Source organism: Dipodomys spectabilis, unplaced genomic scaffold, assembly GCF_019054845.1.
Source record: "Dipodomys spectabilis isolate Male_0828 unplaced genomic scaffold, ASM1905484v1 ptg000125l, whole genome shotgun sequence".
NCBI lineage: Eukaryota > Metazoa > Chordata > Mammalia > Rodentia > Heteromyidae > Dipodomys > Dipodomys spectabilis.
In genome coordinates, this window is record NW_024870802.1 from 21,988,146 (window position 1) to 22,010,836 (window position 22,691).

At 35.8% G+C, this 22,691-nt stretch overlaps 1 protein-coding gene across 1 annotated transcript; it reads right to left on the bottom strand.

The window, feature by feature from the left end:
* Positions 1–514: 514 nt before the first annotated feature.
* Lipn (lipase family member N) lies at positions 515–17,699 on the bottom strand. The gene is made up of 9 exons (XM_042689540.1): positions 17,592–17,699; positions 16,515–16,632; positions 14,439–14,637; positions 12,680–12,789; positions 9,817–9,953; positions 6,720–6,866; positions 5,048–5,119; positions 4,453–4,524; positions 515–782 (listed from the first exon to the last, which is right to left on the bottom strand). The coding sequence occupies exons 1-9, from the start codon at positions 17,697–17,699 to the stop codon at positions 549–551; spliced, it is 1,197 nt and encodes a 398-aa protein (XP_042545474.1). The 3' UTR covers positions 515–548.
* Between the last annotated feature and the right edge of the window lie 4,992 nt (positions 17,700–22,691).

The window sequence follows — 22,691 nt, forward strand, 5'->3', positions numbered from 1 at the left end:
TACCCTAATAACTATTGGCTTAATTCTAGGTAAGCTGGAGGTTACAGTGACACTGAATGTGCTTCTAAGCAACTGTTCTGACAATGACTCTTCTATGCTTATAATCAGTCTTATGAAAAAGGGAATGGGGAGGGGGTGTATTGTTTGTGTAAATTATGTGTGTGTACATGTGTGTATACACACTCAAATTAAAACTGGCTAAAGAAGGCCTTCTTTTACCTACTTTCTCAATTGTACATTGAGCAGCTAAGTCTTATGAAACCATGTTGGATTTAAAAAGGGCCTAAGCCTTAACTAAAGGTATGAGATTTTGAGATGCCAGACAAAGATATTCCTTAAAATAAGAACAGCACAATTCAAATAATTTCTAGTTTGGATATACAGAAACAGAAACACGTCAACAACATCCACAGAAGCACTGAGCTCAACTTCATTATGGATGAGTACTTTTTCTCCTAAAAACTCTCCTGGGCTTGAAATCTGTTTTGTTTTTGTTTGTTTGTTTGTTTTAAAACTGTAAAACCATTGCACTTAGAGATATATTGCATTTAGAGATACTCCTTCATCAGAGCTATGATTTTAGTATATACCCGTTGAGGGGCATCAAGGCCCCAGACAAAATCAAAGTGGTTCCAATCGGGCAGAAGTCTAAAATAACTAAGATTTTTAATTTGAGGAAGTATCCTGGCCACATCCTGGGGTGTCACAAGGCTGTCATGTCCACCGGCCCAAACAGCAGTAGGTACCTTCATGGTGGTTATGTCATATAGTGGAGGGCGACTCTGTGAGAAGAGAAACAGGGCAGTCATGGTCTGAAGTTAGACATAGCAATAACTGAACTTAAACAAATGGAAAAATCTTAGCAACCTGAGCATCTCCATGGCCGTAGATCTGTTAGGCACCAAGTAAGAGGCAAAGAAAGTACACATTGTCCCCTACATTCAAGGAGTTTGTGAAGGAGGGAGCAATGCAAGATTACTAAATGAACACTGTATAGACAGTAATGTAGATTGTATGCCATAAGGTAGTCTCAAAATACAGGAGAAGTGATGGCAAAAAGAATTTCTTTCCAACTCGGCTTTAATGGAAAGAGGAATAATTTGAAATGACTCTTGTGAGCCATTGAATTTTGACAGATAAAAATGGTAGATAGAATGGGAGGGTTTCACAGGGAAGGAAGAATGAGCAGGTCATGATAAGGAAGGGAATATAGTAAAATAGAGCAGGAAGATCATAAAGGTTTGAGTGTCAAGTTGAGTAAGGCATTTGGACAACTTTCAGAAGTTGTGGGAAAAAATACAGAGTTTTTTTTTCTGAAACTCTATCTTAAAATAGCTACATGAGCATCAGTGCATGGTTTGACTTGAAGGAGTGGGTTGAAGATAAGTCCTAAATATATCTAGACAAATGGATGTTCCTAATTGTAGCTCTGGGCATGATTACATTCTACAAGGGTAATAAAAAGTTGTGAGAAATACTGTAAGAGTGCTCCCAATTGGGAAGGGGGGAGAGGAAAATAAGAAGACAAAGGGAACAATAAGAAATGGAAAGGAAATCAGGCATCATTGCATTACAGAATTAGGGGAGCTAGTTGTGAAATGATTGTTATAACTAGCATAGCACATTTCAGACAACTGAATCTGGCAATTCAATATCACAGATGACTTTAAATGGAGTTCTGCAATAGGTAGATGAAGATTAAAACTGGATGTTCAAAGGTACAAGAGTGAGTAAAAGAGGGAAACAAAATTTTTAAAAGTGTTTTTAAACAGTAGAAATAGACTGACAATAGATAGAATTGTCGGATTAAGAGAAAATTTGCTTGTTTTTCATTAAAGACAAAGGTTCAGGTGAGATGAAAAAAGCATCTAGGAAGAAAGGGAGGTGAGGAAAGACAGGACAAATGGCACAGAAGCAAATTAATTTCTGATAGAGAAAGGCAGGGGAGAGTCAGAAGGACACCAGCATTTTGATTCAGATGAGAAGGAAATAATGATTTTATTCATGTAGCAAATAAATATTGAGAATCTGGGCCTGGGACATTCCAGGTACTCTTCTGAGATTAAAAATAAAACAGGAAACAAAATAGAGAGAAATCCCTACCCTCTTGGAACTTACACAGGTTGATCTTCTTTTGTTAGACCCAAGACCAGGATTCATAGCTAGCTTTTGCTCATAGACTAGCACTCTACCAACTGAGCCTTGCCACCAACTTCCGTGGGTTGATTTTCATGGGAAGTGCAGGTTGGGGGGAAATAGAGATATTGCTGGTGACTTCAGGGGGAGGTTAATTGATGAGAATAGCTTCTCATAGGGAATGGAACGAAACTGACTTCAACCCATATAAAATGAAAACCAAAACAACAACAGCAAAAACAACCCAATCAGGATTGGCTTGGAGCAGGATAGAACCAGCTAGATGTTGATGAATGCTGATACCCTGACATACATCAGAACTTGACTATTATTTTTAGGTGTATAATTGTGTGTGTGTGTGTGTGTGTGTGTGTGTGTGCATGCGCGCGCATGAGCGCGCACGCGTGCGTGTATGTGTGTGTATCTGTTGTCTTGTAAATGTAAACATCACATAAATATATTTGTTCACTAAAATTAATGGAAGAAAGAAAAAATAATGTGTGTTAAGTCCAAGACAAGAAGTTTTTACTACTTTGCGTTCATCTACTTTATTTCACTTAACTGAAGATAACCAATTTAACATTTGTTATTTGCTTTTCCTATGCATTTAGGTGAGTGCCAGTGGCTCATGCTTGTAATCCTAGCTTCTCAGGAGGCTGAGTTCCAGAGGGTAGTGGTTTGAAGCCAACATGGCAGAAAAGTCCAGGAGACTATATTTCCAATTAACCAGTGAAATAGTACCTTGTGCTAGACTGGAGATGTGGCTCAAGTGTTAGAGTACCAGCCATGAACAAGCAAATGAGAGAGAGAGGGGGGGGGGGAGGGAGAGAGGGAGGGAGGAAGGGAGAGAGAGGGAGGGAGGGAGAGTGGGAGAGGGCGAGGGGGAAGGAAAGGGAGATGGGGAAGGAGAGCGAGAGGGAGAGGAAGAGGGAGAGGGAGAGGGAGGCCATAGAAAAAAGCATATTTGTGTATAAACACAGTGTAAGAGACAAGAGAACATTTGGCCAGAAAAATATCCATTCTGTAATTTGATTATTATGTGGTTAAATAAATGAATATATTTGTCAAATCTCATTGAATTGAAAAACTATATTCATCAAATTTTACTGTATGTAAATCACGTTACTCAAAATGATTAAAAATAAATAAAATATTCATAATGTAAGTCTTAGACTTACTGCAAGGGGTAATAAATTTAATCTTCTGATTTATTGTTGAGAAATCCACTGGTCTGATTGTTTGTATGCTCAGAAACAATTTAAATGATATGCTGGCATTAATATCTATTAAAAACATAGCCTAAGCTGGGCACCAGTGGCTCATGCTTAGTTACTCAGGAGGCTGAGATATGAGGATCATGGTTCAAAGCCAGACTGGGCAGAAAAGTCTCCATGAGATTCTTATTTCCAATTAACCACTCAAAAATCAGAAGTAGCTCTGTGGCTCAAGTGGAAGAATGCTAGCCTTGAGCACAAAATGGCTCAGGGGCAGTACCCAGGTACTGAGTTCAAGCCCTATAACCAATAAAGAAAGAAAAATATAGTCAAGGAAAGTATTTAATTTAATTTACTTAATTCATACTTAGAATTCAAGGCTCTGATTATGAATAGAAAAATTGGAGAAGAGTTGATTAACAATACAGTGTTAAGTCTACAGATTTTCACACATAAAGTGATATGGGAAAAGATATTTTGAGACCCAATTCTTTTTTTTTATTACCACTTGAACCACAGTGCCACTTCTGGATTTTTCTGCTCATATGGTGCTGAGGAATTGAACCTAGGGCCTCATGCATGAGAGGTAAGCACTCTACCACTGAACCACCTGCCCAGCCCAAGACCTAATTCTTAATGTTGAAATACAGTTTTTATACTTTCAGAATGAGTTCTAGATGTTTTTCTGTCAGTATAATAAAGTTGTCATTTTAGTCTCTCAAGATTTTTGTGAGATAGTTTTCATTAATTGCATTATAATTATGTTTCACTCCATTAATTTTTAGTATTTTTTCTTTATCCTGAAATGAAGAAAGCAAGATTAAAAGTTGTATAAATCAACAAAATGCTGAGGAAATAAATACATGAAAGCATTAGTGCATATAGTAATCTCTGGATAGAGGGATTATAAATATTTGATTTCCTTTATATAAGTTCATTTTATTTCTAAAATTTCTACAGTTACTATATACATTGCATATTTTTTCCAGAAAAATCTAGTTGTGCAAATGCCACCAATTAGTAAGTAGAGTTTTTCTTATTCTTAAATGATTGCTATTAAAATTTCTTGAACTTCATTCTGTGGTCTCTCCATGTAGCTTACCTGATTGTAATGATGCATATTTTCTGCTTCGCTTCCCCAGTCATAAGCTCTGAATTCATCAGATCGGTAAAGCTGAAATAAACAAGTTTTAGAAAAGCAATTTGTACGTTAACAATTATGGAACAATTATGGAGACAATAATGGAATAACACTATACTGGGAAGAAAGTAGGGTTTCTGTATCACCAGAAGGAAATAAATACATTCTCATTTTAGAAAGTGGGGTCTGATAGAAAATTAATGATTTCCCTTAGTTTGAACAAAAATCATATAGAAAAGCAAGACGTGAAAAGAAAACCAAATAGCAGATATTTCTGTCTGTGAGAGTTTCAGCCTTCTTGAGATTCGCTCTATTTACCTCTTTAACTAAGGGACTGTTTTATAGTCTCTATCTAATATGGAACTTGTTAATGTCATCCATTTGGTTTCCACCACAAAATTCTTTCCCTTAAAGGCCAGGGAAATCAAAATATGAGAGTAGCAAAAAGGACAAACTGGAAACAAGTTGCTGAGCTTCTCAGGATAGTCTTGTCAAGAGGTGCAACTTTGCCCTTCCATATAGAATGAAAATGAGGACTGAAGTGGATAATATCTACCTGCTTTATATGCAGAATGTTCTGTATTGATGATCCACTGGGAGCGTGAGACATATATACATCTATTCGACTCTAGAGAAATTAAACCCATGTTACAGAAAAAACCACTCAATGAAATAAACGATTCTATCAGAAGCAGAGAACAATTATGATTAGAATTAATAATGTATACTGGTACTTTGAAAATGATGAGGCAGAATTACTTTGATATATATTATATATAATATGCAACATATTATATAATATGTATATTATTTATTACCCTGAGATATATTATATATTATATATACAGTAGTAGATATCCTTGGGCCAAGCAATGTGAAAAAGTGCTAATTGCAAATGTGAAAAAGGTGTTCGGACCAGGCACATAGACTGCTATAGTACAATAGGTGACAAAATCTGAGCCTAGGATCTCATGTTAATTATCAGCCTTATAAATTTGGTCCATTTATTTACTATCTCTGGATTCATTTTTTCATCTATTAAAAGTATATTAAAAATCATACTGCTAACTTGATGGGCTCTTGGAAAAAATCACAATGTGCTATGAAAATAAAGGCTAAAATTCAATTCCTTCCAAAGATAATTTCAATTTTTGTAAATATCAGAGACAAAAATTAATCACCCAACAGTAGTCAAAATTATATATCTTAGAATATAATGACCACATTTAAAGAAAGCTATTAAAATATTTATTTATTTATTATTTTGCTAGGTGCTGGTAGCTCATGCCTGTAATCCTAGATTACAGGGGGCTGACATCTGAGGATTATGGTCAAAGCCAGCCCATGTAGGAAAGTCAGTGAACCTCTTATCTCCAATTAATCACAGAAAAAACTCTAAGTAGTGCTATGGTTCAAGTGGTAAATTGTTAGCCTTGAGTAAAAAGAACTGAAGGACAGTGCCCAGGCTCAGAGTTCTCCAGGACCACCAAAAAATAAAAATAAAAGTTTACTTTTTTAGGAAAAGTCTTTTAATGGGTCTTATGGGTTCAATATAACATAATTCAACCTCTAATATAATAGCAGTCAGATGAACTGTTGGAGAACAGCTATCTTGGTACTGGCTTGATTGTGACATAACTATTTAACCATACTAGTCTACAAATATAAATTCCTCCTCCACTTATTTCCTTCTTGAATTTCCAATAACTAGGAATAAGCAGGTTATAAAATAAGACTGCTAAGACTGCTATTTATCTTTAGGAAGGGGATTCAAATGCTCTTTTATTTTATCCTAGATTTTCAAGTGGTAAATTTTATTTGAAATTTTAAAAAATGTTACATATAAAGGAAGACATACAGTAAATACATGTTATGCTGATATAGGTGTCTCTCTTTTTCTAGAGTTTTGTTTTTAATGCAGAGTATAAGCGCAATAAATTTGAATTAATTATGATAGTAGTAACTGATTGCAAACTTGTGAGAATTTCGTACCCATTATGAAACGTTTTATCCCATTTTTATTAAGGATGGAAAGATGCAGTTGCCTTTCCTTTTCCCAGTCTTCTTAGTTATGGTCTGTCTGAGTACTTATTTCTCTAGGCATCACAAATATCTACATTTAATGAATTGGGATACTACCTGAATTTATGTGGTATGATAGGCAAAATGAATCAAAGGAGAGGTGAGATATATTCAAGTATCAAATGGTTCATAATTCTTGTACATACTGCATTCATATTTTTCTTGTTGAATCCAGCCCATAGGGACAACATTTCAACACACATTGGTAAGAGTGCTTTATTATTGCAGATTTTTGTAGAAGCTATCTTTTTATTATTATCTTCTACAAAGAAACCTTTGGTACCAAACATAGCCTGTAAAAGAAAAAAAAAAGTATATATATAATTCAAGATCTTCAGACTAAATTCCCTTCATTCTAGGAATGGACTATATCTATTTCTATTTACATTACATTCTATCTATTTCTTTTTACATCAATTGTTTCAGTCAAGCAATCTAAGTCCTTTAGAGAAAATGTTTTAGGAATCCATTTCCAAATGAACAAGGTCATCAGATTCCAATAAAGAATCTTCAACCCCCAATTCATGCCTCCATAGTGAACTTCCTTTATAATCTGTTGAATCAGTGATTGCTCATTAGCAGGAAAAGAAAAAAACTTTTTTTCATTAGGGTGAAATATTACATTAAGTAGGAAGGAAAAGCAATGTTTCCTACATTATGTACACATTGGCTATCTAGTGCTCTCCAAGGTTCATCAGTTCTCATAATAAAAATTAGAGAATGAGCTGCCAAAGAGAAAGTGGCACCAGACATAAAAGAGGTGATAATGTCCAACAATAGACAGATTGAAAAACAAATCAGGAAAAAAAAAAAACACCTCTACAGAAACCTCAAGAAAAAAGTTCCAGGGAATAAATTTAAAGAAGTAAAAACCATCTACAACAAAAAGCATAAATCACTGAAGAAAGTCATCCAAGCATTGGGAAAATGACAACTTAACATGTTCACAGAAGAATGGGATTATTTTTTCTTTTGCAATGGATGAAGCTCCAGATGATCATATAAAGTGAATCCAAATTCAGGACAAAGGTCACAAGCTTTTGCTCATCTGTAGAATATAGACCTGAAAGAAATCTTATCTTCAACATGATTGTAGTTGTGTAACTGTTCTGAGGAGATGAGTAGAAAGGAGAGAGAGTAAAAAGAAAATGGTGGAGGGTAAAGACAAGCTAAATACATTGCGTTTATGTGTGCAGGTAGCTTAAGGAACTTCATTGAAAGCAGCTGAGTACTAGAAGGGTAGGAGGGACTAGGAAATACAGAATAGAAGGTGTTAATGTGGCCGAAGTATAATACAGACACATGTGAAATACCATCACAAAAAACTATTATAAAAATTAGCATATTCTAAAGCAGGGTGCCCGTGGCTCACACCTGTAATCCTAGCTACTCAGGAGGGGAGATCTGAGGATCATGGTTCAAAGGCAGCCTGGGCAGGAAAGTCCATGAAACTCTTATGTGCAATAAACCACTAGAAAACCGGAAGTGCCACTGTGGCTCAGGGACAGCGCCCAGACCCAGAGTTCAAGCCCCATGACCAGCACAAAAATAAATAAAAACACACCTTAGCATATTTCAAAACTGTAAATGAGAGGTTTGTGAAACAGAGACTGTCTTGTGTGGGAATACTAATGGGAAGAGGAGAAGAGAAAACTGAAGATGAGGAAAGGTGAATACAGGCAAAATACTTGCTATATAAGTGTGAAAATAGAACAGCGAATCTTATTGTGATTGTTTTGGGATGAGGGCAAAGAGAGGAGGGTACGTTATAGAAGGGGTGAATTTGGTCAGAGAATATGGTTTGCATGTAGGGGAACAGAATAATAAAACCCTCTTGCTTATCTAAAATACATTAGCAAGATGTGAAGAAAACAAGACAGCCTTTTGGATAACACTTCTAGAACTTGGTAACTTTCTCTAGGAACTCTAGTGGTGTTCTGAAGCTCTCCACAAGAGACTGGGGGAGCCAGAGAATAGTATTTAAAGTAATAAGAATTTTCACAATAGATCATGTGAAATGAGATGAGCCAGCAACAGAATTTGTCTCATATCTGATGTATAAGACAAACAAATATCATACATACAAGATGATGGGTTTAAATCAACAAATGAGTTTACTTAGCTTTCCACAAATGAAGATAACATCCCAAACGAATTCAACTGATGTCAACACATTTTGAAATAGAGCTGATGCAAACACATTTTAAAATAGAGCTATCAATCACACAGGAACAACAATATTTATCTTCATGATTAACAGTACGAGACTGTTGTTGAACCAATAACTAGGGCTTATAAAAACATATATCCTTTCTTTCCTGACAGTTGACTCCTGATTATGGTATTGCTGTCTTACATATGAATAATTGTGAAACTCTAATTTGTCTCCTCGTGTTCACTTTAGTACAAATGTATTTTTTACCATATCTCAAATTCAAAGGGAAATTTTGGTAATTCAAGAGTATGCTCAAAGTTATGCTCTTTGTGGCCAAGACATTCATAAGGAATAACTCTAAATAAAGCTGAAATGACCTTTGAGTGAATAAAATTCCAAATCCATACTTGTCAATAAAACAACTCTTAAAATGCGAATTATTATTTTAGTGAATACTTGAGTATCTGACATTGAGACCTTTTCATGTAGCCTTAGTAAATTAAAGTAAGCTCTCAAGATGGAAAAGAGTATGTGTTCATCAAAGTTTTCTAATGTTCAACTTGGGACATTCATGGTCATTTGTAATTTGAAGAGTACCTGCCAGTTGGATATGTGAATCCATTGAACTGTTCAATTAAATAGAATTTAAAAAATTATGGTTGGAACAGATGAGGAAGATCAATGGAAGGAATAATATTGATCAACATGAATGATCAAGCTGCATGATACATTAAGTTAAAATCTCTTTGTACAGCTACTGAAAGATAATTCAAAAAGCTTAAAAATAGAAAATTTGTTAGTAGACGCTATACTGAAATAGTACTCAGCTCACTTTAAAATTCAAATAGATACAAGTAACTAACGACGGTTCACAAGTAACTAACTATGGTAAATTATATATAGTACCTGTAGCCACAATGGCATAGACATACATGCATAGACCAGGCAAACACATGCTCATAGAGTCTATTTGTTTTAGGTTTTATCTAAATTTCCTCTTTACTTCATACAAGTTTTTTTTATTAATAAACAATCTATGGTCCAACATAAGACCCTTGGGTGAGTTTTAGCAAAAAGGAAAAGCCTACCTTAATTATGGAACTTGGAAGTAGAAAAAAACTTGTGAAAATGCTTGTGGGATATTTGAATGACATCACAGGACCCAAGGCAAAATTCAATTTGATTCTTTGTGCCAGTTCAGGCATGGTGGAAAAGGCCACAAACCCTGAGAAAGCAGGAGACAAGACAATCTTGTAAACATTAGAAATGCTTATGCAGTATTTCTACTAACCAAAGTGAGGTACTACTTAGTTAATTTTGTCTTTCTGTTGCAATGGTTTTGGAAAAATTGGAATGTTTTCTAGTACTCTGCAAGGGTTTCTGTCTTCATTTCTTTCCACTCCCCAAACCACAACTTTCTCATATTCTACTGATGGACAATTTGACCTTGTTGGGGTCATGGAGTAGTTAGAATGTGGAAGGTGAGTGATGAGCTGCTGAAACAACTACTACTGGCTAAGTGTAGATGATTTCACTCCCCAAACTTTGGGTAAGTGCTGGAAATGTTTTCATTTTACTCCCAACTCTGAGATGCCAAAATGACTCATAGAGCTTCCCAAAACAAAGTAAGCCATGAAATTCATAAAGCATGGCTCACACAGGTCTTTCTTCAGTATAATCCAGTCATTTCAAAGGCTTTCTTTCTCAGTACAGAATGAAATTTTACTGCCATTACTTTCAGTTCCTTCATGGATATTCACAAACCCTTCAGAAACCTTCCAACTGGCAAAGTAGAAGAAATTATGCCTGGTCCATTAAGGAGGAGGAAGGCTCAGTAAGGATCAACTTTCTTCCTTTACTTTGCTCTTTCAGGAGCAGTGTTGAAATTTTTATACTTCCATGGTGATGAGGGTGGTAGAAAGGCCATGAGACTATCTATGTATGTTGATTTCCCAAGGTGCCTTTCTAGGCTTCCCTTGACACGTGTGTGTGTGTGTGTGTGTGTGTGTGTGTGTGTGTGTGTGTGTGTACAAATACATTATTGAAATTTTAAAGCTGTATTAGGTAGATAAATCAACTGAATAATTCATAGAAAGACTCTGAATCAAGTATATTACCTCTCATCAGAGGATTTTTGGAAATGTGAGAAGATGTGTTTTCTGGTGGTTACAGTGAGTGCAGTCTCCTATTAATATTTAGGGACTAAATATAGTACAAACAATAGGGTTCTTTCCACAAAGTGAAAAAAATATGCTTTGACTAAAATGTAAATAGTGATCACTAAAACATTTTCTGTCTACATATAATATGGAACACGGGTGGTAACATTTCTTCTGTCTCCTTTGTAAACTAGTAGGGGCATGGGTAAACCCTACCCTCTTTTCCAGACCCAACTTGAATAATTTCTTCTCTGTTCATTCTCTACACAGTGCCCATCCACTCAACTGGTTAGACTGACTTGGTTAGAATCTCTGTTCTGCCACTGATGTGTTCAGAGACCTTGCACAAGTCAGTTTCTCTGAACTTCTGTTTCCTTCTCTGTGAAGTAGTATTAACAGAAGGGCTATTCTTAAAACTGATGGGAGGAAAGTTTATAACATATAGAAAGAACATTCAGCAGCATTGATCTTATATAATTTTAGATATTATAATTGTACAATGATTTGACTATTAATGAAAATTTTGGGTTCTTCTCTTGGTACTTGGATACTACTTTTGTCTATGTCTCCTGATGTTCACTGCCTATGCTAAGCCTGACAACTGCCTGTATTGATGATTACTGATCAGTATTGGTTTGCTACAGCTGAAAATGGTGCTAGTAGAAATATAAGAAAAGTCACTATCTGTATACAGTTTTATCCAACCACAATATTGTTTATTTTTATATGTCTATTCTCTTAATGTTAGAAAATTCAGCATAAGATCAATAGTAAGTTCATATTTTATCAGTAGATTGCTAATTTCTTTACAAAAGTTCTAGGAAATCATTAACAGAGTGCTTTTTTAGTAGCTCTGAAGTTTAAACTCAGAACATCATTCTTACTAAGCAGGTACTTTTCCACTTTCCTCACCTTAGGCCCACTTGAGACCAGTGCTAAGATGTAGAATTTTTTAAAGAACATAATTTTTAAAAAACTTAAAGATGTCTACATGGTGCTTCCATTTAACTCTATTCTATAAACATTAAGCCGTATGCTGAATAAGGATGTCCAGTTGATTGGTTATATTATTTTGTTTAAACCTGCAAACAGATGTAACCAACCCCTCATTTATTCAACTTAAGCTGGACTTCAATGGCTTGCACCTGTGATGCTAGCTGCTCAGGAGGCTGAGATCTGAGGATCATGGTTCAAAACCAGTCTAGGCAGGAAAGTCCTTGAACCTTTTATTTCCAATAAACTGCTCAGAAAAAAAGCCAGAAATGGCACTGTGGTTTAAGTGGTAGAGCGCTAGCCTTCTAGCTTTGAGCACAGAGGCTCAGGGAGAGTGCCCAGGCCCTGAGCTCAAGCCCCAGGACCAGCAAAAATTAAAAAAATAAATAAATACACTCCCTCCTTTAAATTTAATTTAAATTCAATCTGTTTTAAAGAGGATATGATTGTTGTATTTTATAATGATTCAGGGATATTTCATAGCATGAAGCTTTACTATAATAGAGCAGAAGGAATCTACAAGATTTCTCTTTAGACTGCATCCTTGGATTTGGAGCACATGTTATTTCTGAAAAATGATATCATCATTAGAAATGTGCATCTATAATCTGAAATCAGGGAGAGGTTTTGTTCTAATCCTCAGTCTCTGTTCTATAGATTCACAAGCACTTAGTGCAATAGGATTGTTTCCAGCATAGGATAGAGAGTGACAAGAATTATAACTAGAATTTATTACAGTTCAGTTTCGGGGTGCATTCCTCCTGGAATATACTAATAAAATTGACTATTGTCAACATACCTATTGTAGTGCCAAGTGAATGACCAATATAATACAACTTCTCCTGGCCTGTCTTATTTACAATGAAATCTATTACTCCTGGTAGATCATATTTGGCCATTTCATCAAAACTGCAAGATAAGATAAGAGGTTATTAATACTTACAACTATAATTTTAAATTTTACACACAATCTGAGCACCGTGGCACATAGCTATAGTCCTAGCTCTTAGCATGCTGAGATAGGATGATAGTGAGTTTAGGCTTGGGCTCCATAGTGAGTGGAATTCATTCTGGGCTCCATAGCATGATTGACACCCTCCCCCCTCTCTTTCGCTCTCTCTCGCTCTCCCTCTGTCATTCTTTCTGAGTGAACACTTACAAGCAAAACAAGCACAGCACCCTTCAGATACCTGCCTACTTTATATATAGAATTCTGTGCTGTCAGTGTGCATCACATTATTTACTCAAGTAAATGTAAAGCATTTTAGCTCGCCTCATTTATAGTTTACTTCCTAATAAGAGGCACAATTTCAAGATTTGTGTATGCTATTTAAAGTTCACTCTTCTTTTTTCTTCCTCTTATTTCCCTCCTTTTCCTGAATTCTTTGCAAGCCTCTGCTTCTCACACTGCCTGATGGGATTCTTGACATTCCTGCACTTGGAAAACACGACGATTGTCAGTTAGGATTGCATCATTTACTATCTAGGTACCTTAAATGCTCTGAACCTTAGCTTCCTCAATTGAGAAATAAATAGTTCAGTGCCTGATTTATAGAGCTGCTGTAACTATTAAATAGTAGAAAAAAGAAACAAGTTGGCTGCAGGTAAGCACCAAATTAGATGTTGCTATTGTTGGCTCTTCTGCTCATACAGATGCCTATCAGACATATGCACCAATATTCCATAATACCAGTTACACCAGCATCAATATAAAAGGATAAAAAGGCCTATATAATATTCAGTGCAGTTAAAGATATTTATGTAAAGCACACGTGAATGGTTTCTAAAATATTAGCAGAACTAAAACAAAGGAACTTCAAGATCTCAGTCAAGAAGCAGTAATTCAAAAATATTTCTCTATTTTTCCCTTCCCACAGAGCTGTGAACCTCGATAACTTATTCTATACTTTTTTCTCCACTAAAGGGTTAGTATGCACTAACTATATGATTGATATGAGGTAAATGCATGCTCAAGTCTAGCAGTAGGTTAGAAAACCAGAAAGGAAGTGAAGCCAGAGGAATTGAAGATCTCTGATAACAGCAAAGCACATTCATTAAAGGTCAATAATTTCTTATTCATTGTCCACAGATCATTGTAAAAACTCACATAGGAGTTTTCCTCATATTGGAATTTGTTGTACAATTTCAACCATAATTTCTTTAAATAAATATGGCACTGATATATGTCATCTTTGCAAAAGTAATTGGTTGTCCTGGAGGAAAAGATTAAATATGAGTAAAAGTAAGCTTATTTGCTTGTGTTTACCTTTGAAATGCACATACCATAGGCATTCAAAAACACTGTTTAAATGAGTTCATAAATTTGAAATAGGAATTTCCTGAGCTGTTTCCTGGACAAACTAGTGATGTGTGTGTAGGACTGGACAGATTGAATGGTCAAAGGATCTTTCTAAAATAAAAAATCAAAGAAAATCAAAGGTTCTCATCATTTTTCTCTTTGAAGATGTTAGAAAGTATTACAGATTCTGATTAATATCTATTATTTTAAAGAAACCGCCTCCAAATTTGCTCTTGTTTTTTTCTTAGATACAGTTTACCTAAAGGCCCAGAATTTCTCTTCATTTGCAGAGAGTGTTGTGTGTCTTCTTGACCAAGTATTTCCCCGACTATTTCCCATCCATACATCGTAACCTGCATCTGCCAGAATGAACCCGAGGCTTCCATTAGCACAGTTCTCAAGCCAGTAAGCAGTGTCTGCAAACAATGCGTGTTGCATGTACACAACTGGCCGGGGACCTAGAGAAGGGATTGTCAAGATAGAAGAAAATTATAACAAATAGTATATGCCAGAAACATTATAGAAACACATATCTACATGGGATAAACACACACTCAAATGAATACACATGTGTACACACAGAAGTAGTTACTAGCCTGGCATTGGTGGCTCACACATGTAACCCTAGCTACTCAGGAGTTTGAGATTTGAGGGTCATGATTTGAAGCTAGCTCTGGTAATGAGACTCTTTTATCGCCAAGTAATCAGAAAAAGATGGTAGTTTAGCTGTGGTTGAAGTAGTAGTGTTCCAGCCTTGAGCGGCATAGGCAAGTGAGAAAATGAAACCCTGAGTTCATGCCCAAATAATGGCATGAAAAAAGTAGCTGCTACTTTAAGGATCATTTTACAGTTATAAAAACCAATTCCAGAGAGTGACTAGCTGATGATGCAGAAAGCCAAGCCTCAACCCCACTTCCGCCTTACATCACAGTATGTGCTCTCTACTCTGCATTCATTTATCATCATTATTGACAGTTCCATTTATGACTTTTCACCTTTACGATGGTGTCAGTTGATATGGTTTCAATATAACGCATACTTTAGTTTTTGAATTTTGATCTTTCTTGAGAAGAGAATGTGCATGACAGATTTATTTATATCTGCTACAAATTAGGCATAAGCCAAATGCTTATCAAGAGTTCAATTGATTAAAAAATGTACCATATTATTCAATGTAAACTTACTCAGCAGAAGAAGGGGTACAAGCTTAATGTGGGTTAATCTCCTAGGCTTCCAGTGAAGGTATAGAGGTGAGTATATATGGGTCCTGATTAGTTCTTTACCCAGATCCTAAATTCCCAGCCTTTGCTCACTATAGAACATTCAAAAACCAGTAGCAGAATTAATCCATTCTACCATGTTTTCATTGTTTCTCAAAGTTCTGAAAGAAAAAGAGTGCTCAGTGAGGTGAGAAGAACTAGGGTTGAAAAACTGAAAAATATATACTGCAATTTAATAGCTAATAGCACAGGCTTCGGAGACAGGCTGCCCAAGTTTAAACTTTGCTTCTGTCACTAGTTATTGTTTTGATTCTGTATCACTTTCATTATCTGAGAATATTAGAATTGCAGGGAGTTTTAATGGATTTGTTTAGTACAATGCAGTAAGCTACTGATTTATTTGCTGGGAATGGAACTCAGGATCTCATGGCTGCTACACTGGCATTCTACAGCTGAACTACCTCCCTTAGCCCATCAACAAGTTATTTTTTAATTCTAAATCCTGCTAAAATTCTCTCGCTTTAAATATATTTTTACTTTTAATGTTCTCTTCCTTTACATTTCAAAGTATCTTCTCCCTTGGGGCTGAAATTGACAGATATAACAAAAATGAATATGATCCCCAAGGCTTCATACAATTTGGAATTAAGATAGCAGTGAATGAATTAATTTTTGCTATGTCCTAAAATGGAATTTCTATCCAAAAGGTACTTTTTTTTTTTTTTTTGCTTGTTTGATGTTCAAATCCAGCGATGAACCCTATAATCTTCAGAGAAGACTTCTTTGGGTACCTCACAGGTGCTAGCTGCATTCAATCCAGCAAGTCTCTTTCCAACAGTGAGGAAATCCACTTCCTGGATTCACCTGAGTTAACAAACTGTGGGCCCCACCTTTGCATTTACATCGGAGCAAACAAGCCTGGAGAAAGTCTACAAGATGAGGCTTGTCATTTGTTTGTTTAGTTTCTTGTCTGTCTTTAGAAAATTAGAGGGGAAAGCATGACTCTCCTCCTTTTTAACCATTTAAACCAGAAATTTAGTCAATTTTGATAAATGAGTCACTGTCTGGATGGATTACCAGCAATAAATTTCAGTAGAACACAGTCCATCATATACCTGTGTTGCTAGAGTGTCTCCTCCCATAGGGAATTCTATTGATGGCGAGTATGTAGCCATCCGCAGTGGTCACATTGTACTCTTCACTGGGATAGCCATTGTACTTGATGATTTCACTCTGCCCAGAGAAAACAGAAGCATTAAGATGTTTATATTCTTTTTTGTGTCTTAAAGGTCATAAAAAGAACTAGAACAAAGCACCTGGCATGTGCTTATTGGGATAAATTATGTGAAATCTGTTGCTCAAAACAACTATAAAATTATAAAGTCTTGATAAAATAAAAATAACTAAGGTGGGTGTGGTGGTGCATGCTTGTAATTGTAGAGAAGGGAAGATCAAGTTTGAATCCAGATTTTGTCTCAAAAAGCAAAAAAGGACTTCAAAAAACATGTACTATTGGTGAGGGTTTAGAATATTTAGCCAGGACCTCATTCTCAGTAATAAAGTTTCATTTTTAAAGGGGCTTGTCTTTTAGTAAAGATATATAGAAAACAGAAGGCATTTATATATACATATATATGTGATATATATATATATATATATATGTCCAAACGGTTGTTGGTGTGTGTATGTGTGTCTGTGTGTGTGTCTGTGTGTGTGTGTCTTTGTGTTTGTCAGTACAGGGACTTAAACTCACGCTATCACAATCTCACTCAACTTTCTTGTATACTGCTGGTGCTCTACACTGCCATTTCACCATTTTACTGGTTAATTGGAGATGGAGTCTCATAAACTATTTTTTTCCAGTCTGGCTTTAAGCCTCAACCTTCCAGGTTTCAGCCTCCTGATTAGCTAGAGTTAGAGGAGCCACCAGTACTTGAATTAACATTCTTAAGGTATAAATTAAAATGAGGACCTAATGAGTATAAAATACAAAATACAATTCCATTTCCTACTACTTGAAAACCTTAGTTTTCAGCCACAAAGGAGCAAATCTAGTCAGACTGTTACAATGATATTAAAAATCATCTACCTGTTTTCCTTATTAGCGATTTTCTGTAATACGCGGGTCTTTTGTGATCCCACCTCATTAATCCTGCTTTATCTGATGTTCTTTGGAATCTTCTATGACTTACAGTGTTCATCCACACTTCAGGATTTACTTCGTTTTCCAAATCCAAGAATCCATGAGCATTTAGAGTCCCACAAATCAAACAAGCTGTTGTCAGAAATAGCCACATCATTGGAATGCCTGGCACAAAACATTTAATATTCACAGATTAATTTAATTTACCAGTGTTAATGAAATAACAGTCATTCCTTAATGAAAACCTGAACAGTATTGTAGGCATGCTAAAACTGTAAAGAAAGGAACAAATGAAATTATTTATAGCTGAGGCTTCAAAGTTAAATATCTATATATAGAGAGAGAGAGAGGCAGAGAGAGAGAGAGACAGAGAGAGAGAGAGAGAAAGAAAGTGGTGTAGCTCAGTGCCCAAAAAGCAAACAAGAACAATGAACAGATGGAGTTTCCACTAAGCAAACAAATTTAGTTCTGTTTCTAGTGATGGGATTATTCCTGGTATAGACACCTAAACAAAGCTTGACTCTTCATAGCAGGCTCCACAACATGAGGGCATCTGAGTACTGCTATTGCCAACAGGCATGACCTTTGAAGTCTAGCCTCACCACAAATAAGATTTCTGACTCTGGGCAAGTTATTTAAGAGCTTTGTGTCTTGGTTCCTTTGTTAGTAGCATTAAGATAACAACAGATTCTTCCTGGAGGTGTTACCAGTAAAGATTAAGGGACATAAATAGCACATTTAGTGCAGTGTGAGTTCTTAATAAAATCTCTCTCTTTTTTTGTTCTGAGGAGCAAGAGCTTAATATCAGAGTAAATCGATACAAATTAGTACCCATACATAGTTAAATTTTGAAGTTGCAGACTTTTTCATATATACGGTACATACTTAAAAATTATCTTACATCCATCAATATTAAAAACAGTACAATTTTTGAAGCTAATCATAGTATCTAGAGCGCTTACCTTTTGCTAGCCATTGTCCTCAGTGCTTCATCTATGCTATTTGAGCATATAAAAACTCCATGCCGGGTGCCAGTGGCTCAGGCCTGCAATCCTAGCTACTCAGGAGGCTGAGATCTGAGGATCATGGTTCAAAGGCAGCCCGGGCAGGAAAGTCCGTGAGACTCTTATCTCCAATAAAACCACTAGAAAATCGGAAGTGGTGTTGTGGCTCAAGCAGTAGAGCACTCACCTTGAGCTGAAAAGCTGAGAGACAGCGCCAGGCCCAGAGTTCAAGCCCCATGACCGACAAAAAACAAAAAAAAACAAAACAAAAAAAAAACTCCATGATGTTGTTACTAATATTATCTTCTTCCTATCAATTAAAAACAAAACAAAACAAAAGGCTGAGAGAAAACTAAGATCTGCCTACGGCCACAGAACCACCATGCCAAGTCTAGGATGCTCCTTCCATCCGCTCTATCCTGCCTGTCCAGTGCAATGAATCTCCATCTTACCTAGTCAGGTGACCTTCACCTGTTCCTGAGGACTCCACACTGATTAGGAATCTCCAAACTTTTGCTTTGGACATCAGGCTGACGAGTGAGCTACGGCTGCAGTGACAGTTAGAAGTTAAGAGAGATGGGGAAATAGGAAGCTTGTGGAAATGAGGAAAGCTGGGGCTGCGCCCTGCCCAGGGCGGCTCCCTGACATACCACAGGCAGTGAGGCACTTGGAGTTGGGAAACGAGATTACAGGAGGCCAAGTAACCAGTTTGGCTGAGTCATCCACGTTTGCACTAAGTGTCTGTCATTATTGGGAGGGTTCAGTAACATTTTCAAACCAGTATATCAAACGGGCAGTAGAATGCACTCAGGATCCTAATGGACAACCCCGCAGATAAACAACAGGAACGATCCCAACCCTACAACTCAAGAATGTGGATAAACTACAGGAACGTATGTGAAAGTATTGGTGTCAACTATATAGCGTGCAGGGAAGTGCATGATTGAAACTCAGGGAGTCAAGGAGGCCGTGTGAATCCTGACAGACCAGAAGGAGCTTGCAACTAGCAGTGACAGAGGAAACTGAGTCATATATTTAAAGGAGTTGAATCTTGGTCGACTTTGGCAGCAATCAGCTGTGATTTCGCCCAGAAATGATTTAACCACTCTGCTTTAAACAAGGTAGAAATGGAGATGTGGAAAGATGAGGAACATTTCGCTCTCAATTACGCACAGTCACACAATAGAGGCATAAACGCCTTGATTTTTCTGTTCCACGTTTTTAATGCCTACAGAGACAAAGGCTTGAAGGCACTAACTCAACTGCTTCCATTTTTGAGCAGTGAGAGTTTGGGAAAATTGTGTTGTCACCCAGAGCGCTTTAAGAGTTTCAGTTCTATTTGCCATCCTCAAATCCTTTCAGAATTAAAGGTATTATCCACATTTATCCCGAGTCTTGGATCTATTCCAGGTGAGTTGAAAATTTCCTGGCACTAAAATAAATGTGCAGTAAAAGGAACCATTAAGCTTCTTTAACAGGGAAATTTATATACCACTCAATTCCAGTCTTTATACACCATTCTATATATCCAGTTTTTGGGAATGATTCAAAACAGGTTTTGTTCTGATTGACAGTTTGATAGTTGAGGTGTATAGAATTGTCTGGAATATGCCTCATGGCTTATGACTTTGAAACAATCCCTTCTGAAAAAAACTCTAGTGAACTCTTAGCGAGTTGTAGAATGAACTATTACCATTCATGTTGATTTGTTGTCATGACTTAAGGCATAAATAACACAAACATACCTCACTTCTCATGCTTTTGTAGTTGTGGACAGGCTCAAACCACAAAAGGAATTTCTATGCCTTTAATATATTCCTCTCACAACTTTGAGGGCTGTCAATAACTTGAGGAATTCTTCAGCTTCTTTAGTTTGTATAAAAATAGTCATATTAAATAAACAAGGCTAACATTTTGACAATATTTCACCACTATTCTCACATATAAGCTTGTTCTTATAGCAAGTATTTACTATATTATTAAATAAATATTGTATATTATTACATGTAGTAGTATTTATGTAATATTAGGTATAATGTCTATTAATGCATATGTCATTATAGGTAACACATATTATTCATTTTATTATAGCATACAAGATATTTATAGATATCAATATCACAAAATATAATGACAAATATCGTTGTAGGTCATGAGAGCCATTATATTTAATATTATATATTATATAGTTAATATTTATGTTGATTAAAATGAAATAAATTGAATTTTCTTCCTTGTCTATGTAATAAAAATAGATTCTTTTCTCTAGAAGCCCAATTAGTTACTTATTTGCTCATAAAACTAGGTAGTAGTAGAACTGGATTTGATTCAATAACTCTATCAGTGTGAGCAAATTACTTAATTAATATTGCTCAAACAATGTATCAGGAAGGATAAGAATACATGGTTGAACTTGGATCTTTAACAGTGAAAATGACTGATACTTTTCTACCAATCTTCTGTTTAGAAACACATTTGCTCTAACAATGTCTTGTCCTTTTTATGTGTTTGTTTGATTGATTGCTTTGTTCTCTCTAAATACTTTCTTTTTACCGGTACAGGGATCGAACTCAGGGCTTACTACTTACTGTGCAAGTGCCCTACTGGGCTCATTTGAGCATGGTCCCAGTCTGTTAGGCCTTTTTGGCTGTCTCCTCACATAAATTCTTATGCTTTATGCTCTGGTTGGCTACAAGTCATGGTCCTCTCTCTAACTCTGAAGTACTGGGATTATATGTATGCACTACCACATCCAGATAAAGAATATTGTCTCTTTTAAAATTTTTATTTTTTCATTGTTATTATAAAGTTGATTTACAAAGAATCTACAGTCACATAAGTCAGATAATGAGTACAATGTCACCTTTTCCCTCCCTCTCTTCCAGTTTTTCTCTCCCACCCCTACCCACAAGTTGTATAGTTTAATTTTAATATACAGAATATTGTCTCTTAACAAGTGACTTAGTGTTAAAGGAGCATTAATTTTCCCTTGAATATAACACAAAGTTAAAAATATTTGGCAATTCCATCAGAAAGAATGACACCACCCCATTTATTAGGAAGTGGAAAGCCTTGGAAAAAATTATATTAAGTGAAGTAAGCCAGGCCCAAAGAAACATAGGTCCCACAGTTTCCTTTATTTGCAATAACTAGTATATATCTAGGATAATCTTACCAGACAAGCAGAAAAGATCAAAAGTTATGTAAATATGATCATATAAGATGATGCTAAGTGAGATGAATTCCAAGATAGGGACACAAGAGGTTTTATCTTCGTTGTTGTTATTTTTTATGTGCTATGTGATTATTTTTGTTTCTTTTGTATGTTCTTCTCCCCTGGTATAACCCCTGTTGTCACTCTATTTGATTCCAGTGCCCTGCATCTTGTATATACAATTTTTTTCTAATTTGGGGAGGGGAAGGGAAATAAAAAATGCTGAAACAAGGATACAGGTTGAACAATGAGATGTACAAGACACTATGTTGAAAATGAACTTTACAACTTTGGGGGTAGGGGAGGGAGGAATTGGGGAAGTGGGTGGTAGGGCAAAAACAAAGGAGGGAGTAACAATGTTCGATAGGAAATGTGCTCATTACCTTACTCATGTAACTGTAACTCCTCTGTACAGTATCTTTACAATAAAATATATTAAAAATATTTGGCAATAACAACAACATAGAAACTAGTGGGAAAGTGAACATACAATTTAAAACCTTGTACCTTTGAGACAAATTTTGTCCTGCAAGACTATAAATGAACAAAAACTTACAATTTGTCACTCTCTCCCTAGAAAATTAATCAAATCCGGTTTTCATTCTTTAATTCAAATAGGACTTAATAAAATTATAAGGTTACATAGTTGAATATGTGTTAATATGTGAGCAAATCAATTCGTGATTAGGATTAATAGTAAATTTTAGTTTATGGAAAAACTTTAAAATACAAGTTAAGATTTTATTCCTTTACTCATCAAGCAAAATTATCAATCTTCATGATTGCTATAAGAAATTTTTTATTTTGAGATTGGCTTTTTCAGTGGATCATTATTATTATCTTATTTTAAGTGTTGCTAACAATGAGACTAGCATTTCACTACCAATCAACTACACCCATCTTCAAAAACATGGATACCATAAAGAAGTAG